This window comes from Cynara cardunculus (genome assembly GCF_001531365.2).
Source record: "Cynara cardunculus var. scolymus isolate 2C chromosome LG 17, CcrdV1, whole genome shotgun sequence".
Classification (NCBI taxonomy): domain Eukaryota; kingdom Viridiplantae; phylum Streptophyta; class Magnoliopsida; order Asterales; family Asteraceae; genus Cynara; species Cynara cardunculus.
The window spans coordinates 3267892-3273730 of record NC_037544.1 but is presented as its reverse complement, the minus strand read 5'-3'; the positions used below and the strand labels follow the sequence as shown (position 1 = coordinate 3273730).

At 36.6% G+C, this 5839-nt stretch overlaps 1 protein-coding gene across 1 annotated transcript in view; it reads right to left on the bottom strand.

Annotated features, from left to right (window-relative positions):
- Positions 1 to 1951: 1951 nt before the first annotated feature.
- The window catches only part of LOC112500466 (TMV resistance protein N-like), a 5576-nt gene continuing 1688 nt past the window's right edge, over positions 1952 to 5839 (bottom strand). Inside the window, exons 2-5 of the mRNA XM_025103960.1 lie at positions 5054 to 5335; positions 4003 to 4956; positions 2604 to 2660; positions 1952 to 2245 (exon numbers count right to left, since the gene is read on the bottom strand). Of these exons, the coding sequence (XP_024959728.1) occupies positions 1952 to 2245; positions 2604 to 2660; positions 4003 to 4956; positions 5054 to 5335 (1587 nt within the window). The remainder of the gene's footprint in view (positions 2246 to 2603; positions 2661 to 4002; positions 4957 to 5053; positions 5336 to 5839) is intronic.

Genomic DNA, 5839 nt, shown 5'->3' with positions numbered 1-5839 from the left:
AAAAAAAACTATGACATTAGATGGACAAAGAAAAGCCACATATTTTGTCAAAAACGACTCCAAGATCCCAAAAAGCATAAAAATATCATCGAATAAGTTGTGAGTCCCGTTAAACTCATTAAGCTGCCAACAAACAAGCTCCGTGTTTCCTATATACACACCCAATGCTTACATTTCGATTCTTGGTATTTGACGCTTCATCTGCTTTTATCGCTCTATGTTCTTGTGTTTGTGTGGGCATCTTGGCTAAAAATGAAGGTGGAACCATAAGCCATTTTTATCAAGAAACTTCCATGTTATCGGTAACTGTAGAGATTACCAAACACTTATCCGGTAAGTACTTATCGGTAAAATTTAACACTATTATTTACTTACCGGGTAAGATTTTAGTCTACCAAAACGACATTGTATACAACAATTTATCCAGTAAGCGCTTACCGTGGTTTTTAACTATTGGGTTTTGAAATTTTAATCACAATTAATGATAATTAACTTCATCAACTCTTGCAGGTCTTCCATTTCACCAAGCAAAGAAAACAGCTAAGTGGGCTCCCATACACCTGCTCACACGATTATTGTAAGAGGAAAAAATCGTCGTTTGAAAGGTGCATCCACTTGATTTTAAAGGGTGTTCTCAAATACTTTAGAACCAAAATTCATAACAAATATCAAACATGGGTGAAGATACAACTACCAGGTTCAAACACACAATCCCAAGCACAATTAGAGACATAACTACGATTGTACCACAGTTTCTTGTTTATTTTTCTCCTATTTTGATTTTGTAACTTTTCTTTATGATTTATTTTTCTTTTCGTTGCATATTCATCTTAAAAGTCATTTTATATCTCGTTTTTAAAAGCAATATAAATTTATTTTAAAGATCAAGGTCAATTCCGTTTGAAAAAATGTATTGTATTCCCCAAATCGACATAATTGACTTTTCTTTAGGTCAAAACGTTACTTTGTTGACCTTTAAAGGTGCACCTGTCCAGAATAATTCCTAGGCCTGCCACTAAATCAGACACCATATTAACAATGAATGCTTGAATTCCTTCCGTGTATTCACTTGTGTATAGAACCTAGAAAAACTTATTAAAAAGATGAACGTTTGAACTCTTTCTGTGTATTCACTGAGTGGGTCATGTGCAAATTCATTTAAAAATAATATATATTGGGGGGGGGGGTTGGACGATTGATAAGTCCAAAGACACAGAAACAACTTAAGAATTTTAAACAATAAAATGGAAGCGACTAGCAATGAGCATCAATCAACTAATCCTTTGGAATATGTATCATCGACTCATTCAACCCGTTTTCTCAAAAGAAAGTTGGTTAGGACATCGACACACGTCAATATTCTGATCGTTATAAAAGCATGATCAGACTTGAACACTTTACAACTGATCTCTAATTAGTTAATCAAACCTAGTCACAAACTTAGAGTTTAATTGCCAATTGCATTAATGTCAAGCGTCAACATTTAACATAAATATCAATTGTGTATCGTGTGCTACTTAGATAAACCGAAATGCAGTTACGGACTTAAAAGTTCATCTAGAGACTCGAAATTGAATCAGACATATAAAGGGATCGTACTCAAAATATCCAACTCAAAACAATAAACTTGTAACTCTAAAATCGCATAAATGGTTTTAAATGATATTAAAATCACCATAAGTCTCTACTAATCCAAATTCAAAGTAAATCACATACTCATTACCAGAATATGAAGTTTAGTTACTCATATCTGAAATTTAAAAACCAAAGGTACTTACGAAAGTTTGCAGGAAGAACCCAGGAAATTGTCTCCAAAATGGCCTCTCAGAATCTGAAAATCGATCGAGAGCTCCCAAAATCTGAAATCTGCTTACCGTTTCTTCCCGATTTATGGTTCTCGTTTCTCTCGATCAACAGTTTTTGCTTACTCTCTCTGCTGGTCGATTTTTGATCAATCCCTCTCGATCAACAGTTTCTGCTTACTCTCTCTGCTGGTCGATTTCTGATCAATCCCTCTCCCGATCGGCTTCCTGTCTTGCTCCCTCCTCCTCGACAGTTTCCCGTCCTGCTCCCTCTCAATCGATCGATTTCTGCTCTCTTTCTCTGTTTCTGGTTCTGCCCTCCGATTTCTATCCTCTGGTTCTCGTCCCCGTCTCCCTCTCGACAGTTTTTCCAATCGATCCCAGAAAACCGCCAAACGTGACTGTTGTTTCTGGGCTGCAGCCTCATCATGATAATTCCAAATCTGGAACAACGTGATCTTCGTTTCAAGAAATAGAATAATAATACGTAATCATAGAGATCCTAATTGACAATATGTTTAATTACATTTCAGAAGTAGCATGAAGAATCAACGGTGTAGGGTGTTTAAAGATGAAACCACGCCATTTATCCGAGTCCTCATGCATGGATGGAAATTAACTTCAATGAAATACTCGTAACAACAATGTCGATAAATTCAACTTCATACCTATGGTTTCTTTTTAGATCTCAATTAGTGCTCGAAAGATATGCATTTAAGGTTCAATTTATATGAAATCATGAGTTATGTAAAAACACCACCTTTGAATAGTACTCAACCACAACAAACTTCTTCATATTACCATATCCTGCACCTGCTGAGTCCATTCTTGTGTGATAGCTTCATAAAAACGACATCCCTGAAGAAACAAAATGAAGCATGTTTAAAGAAATAGTCATGCAACAGATTGATATCCCCACTTGATTCATGTCAAGAATAAGTAAGCACCTCATTTTCAGGCCCTCTTCGTCTCGACATCCTATTATTGATGCAGTGCAGTAAGATCCATTCGTGCCAAGAAGAGAAAATATGGTACGGTACAGTACATCAGCCTCCTGTAGTTGTTGTTGTAGTTGTAGTTGTGGTTGTTCCGTCTTCTGGTCGAACATTTTCCAGACCTCCTAACGATGAAATGCTCGGGGGAATATTATTTATGCTTGTACCTCGTATATCCAACTTTTTTAAACATTCTAAACGTCTAAGTTCCTCTGGCAATTTCTCAACTCTAATAGAATCGTGGAGACTGAGATACTTTAGACTTTTCAACCTACATATGTTGTTCGGAATATCTCGTAAAACTAGACATCGTTATAGTATTAGCCTCTCTAAACATTCTAATCGACCAAGATCCTCCTGTAACTTCTCAAGAAGCTCACAGTCATAAAGTGATAGAGATTTCAGATGTTTCAACATACAAATGCTATACGGAAGATGTTTAATCTTTTTAGACATCAATTACAGTTCCTCTAAACATTCTAATCGGCCAAGCTCCTCTGGTAACTTCTCAAGAAGCATACAACCAAAAGGATTGAGAAATTTCAGATGTTTCAACGATAAAATGCTATATGAAGATGTTTAATACTTGGAGACGACAAAGCGAGCTGCTCTAGACATTGTAAGTTGTCAAGGTCTTTGGGCGCCTCTGGAATATCACATCTGAGTGTAAGGTATCCTAAGTGCTGTAAACCACAAATGCTTCCGAAAAAACTCTCATGGTCTGTGCAAGCACAAGAGGAACCTATCGAAATAAGCTTCTCAACATTTCCAATCAATGAGGGTTGATCTTCCTGATATGTACAATCAAACTGAAACTTGGGGAAATTATCATCGGGGTGCAATGGGCATGTATCTATCAACTTTCCATGCAGATATAAGCTAGGTAATAATAATCCATAAGATCTCTCGATATATAAATTTGTAAACCTCAAAAAACCTTTTGCTTTTAAGTTGGTGAGCTTTTTTAGACCTCCAATGGGAGCAAGAAGTTCTACCAAACTGGAACATTCTTCAATGTGTAAACTCTGGAGATTTGGAGTTCCCCCAAGGTCAAGGGTCTTCAACTTTGAGCATCCTTTGATGTCCAGAGATTTGAGCATTACGTCTCCAACGGGGATGTGAAGTTCTACCAAATCACAAGATGTAAGAATCAACTTCTAGAGATTTCGGGTCAGCTCAAGGGTACTCAACTTTGAGTTAATCACTTCGAGGTCTTCGAGTTGTTGATATTTGACGGAATCGAGAAGTTGTACCAAATCATCATGCCCATCAAGAGTCAAAGCCTCAAGATTCCGAGTCATCCCAAGGTCAAAGGTCCTCAACTGTGGACATCCAAGGCTGAGGGTTCTTAGTTTGCAACGTTCATCGTGCATGCGAAGTTCCACCAAATTATAACATCCTTGAAGTTTTAATGTCTCGAGATTCGGAATTGACCCAATGTCAAGGGTCCTCAACATTGGAATATCGAGGACAAGGGATTTGAGTTGTTGACATTCAAGGAACATGTCATGTTCTACCAAATAATCACATTCTTCTAATTTCAATATCTCGAAATCCGAAGTTGGTCCAAGGTTAAGGGACCTCAAAGAAGGTGGACAACTCAAGTCGAGGGATTTGAGATGTAGACATTCACGGTGGATGCAAAGTTCTACCAAATCCTTACATCCATGAAGATTCAGTGTCTCGATATTCGAAACCAACCTAAGGTCAAGAGACCTCAACTTTGAACCACTCAGGTTGAGGGATGTGAGTTGTGGACATTTACATGGCATGACAAGTTCTACCAAATCACAACAMYCATTAAGATTTAACGTCTCGATATTCGAAACCAACTTAAGGTCAAGGGACCTCAACTTTGGACTACTCACGTTGATGAATTTGAGTTGTGGACATTCAAATGGAATGTGAAGTTCTACCAAATCTAAACATTCCATAAGATTCAATGTCTCGATATTCGGAACCAACTTAAGGTCAAGGGTACTCAACTTTGAACTACTGAGTTTGAGGGATTTGAGTTTTGGGCATGGAAGAGGCATGTGAAATTCTACCAAATCACGACTATATTCAAGATCTAATATCTCGAGATTTGTAGTTAGCCCAAGGTCAAAGGTCCTCAAACTTGACCAACGGAGCGTAAGGAATCGGAGTTTGGGAAGAACCTATGATAAAAAAAGGAAAAGATGGAGAGTGTGTAAAAAGAGAGCAATAGATGTGTAGTGTCATAATATATAAATGATGCAAAACCATTACTCTTACCTTTCTCTTTCCCCCTTCCCAAAGTTGTTTCATGCCCCAAATTTCAAGAGCAACAAGATTACTTCCTTGAAATGTTTTCGGTAAAACATGTAAACGACAATGTTGGAACTTCAKATWTTGCAAAGAATCTGGTAAGTAACCGCCATCTTCATCAAAGTCCAAATCTATTGCACAGTCGATCACGTGAAGAAATCGAAGTTTCTCCATCTTTYTAAGRCCTTTCATAATAGTTTTTTKATTGACTTTTGTCGTGAACAAMTCTATACATGTTGCTTCAGTCCCCTGAAATCCAAAAGTATTGACCATGAAACTTACGGGTGTAAATGATACCAGACAACTCGCCAACTACTCGAGATCGACTTGGTCAAAACTCGGTCAACACTCGACTCCAATAGGCTCCGCTCAAAYTAGAACTCGACTCGAAATATATTAACGAGTTGAGTCGAGCTACCCAATACTCKACTCAAAAAGCTYGTGAGATACTCAATTTTTGTATATATAATTAGTTTTACAAATATAATCAGTTTTATAATATAATATGTACAATATAATGTAATAGAAACGTCTTATATTTATAAATATTTGAACAATATTGGACATTTTTAACTATAAAAACTAATCAATATTTTGTCTACTAAAATCATAATTAAAAAAAGGGAAAATTAGTTTTATAATATGTACAATATAATGTAATAAAAACGTCTTATATTTATAAATAATTTTTTGAGAAAACCAACTTTCAAAATCGTCATTTTGGGGAACCAACTTGCACCTGATTCCTATTTT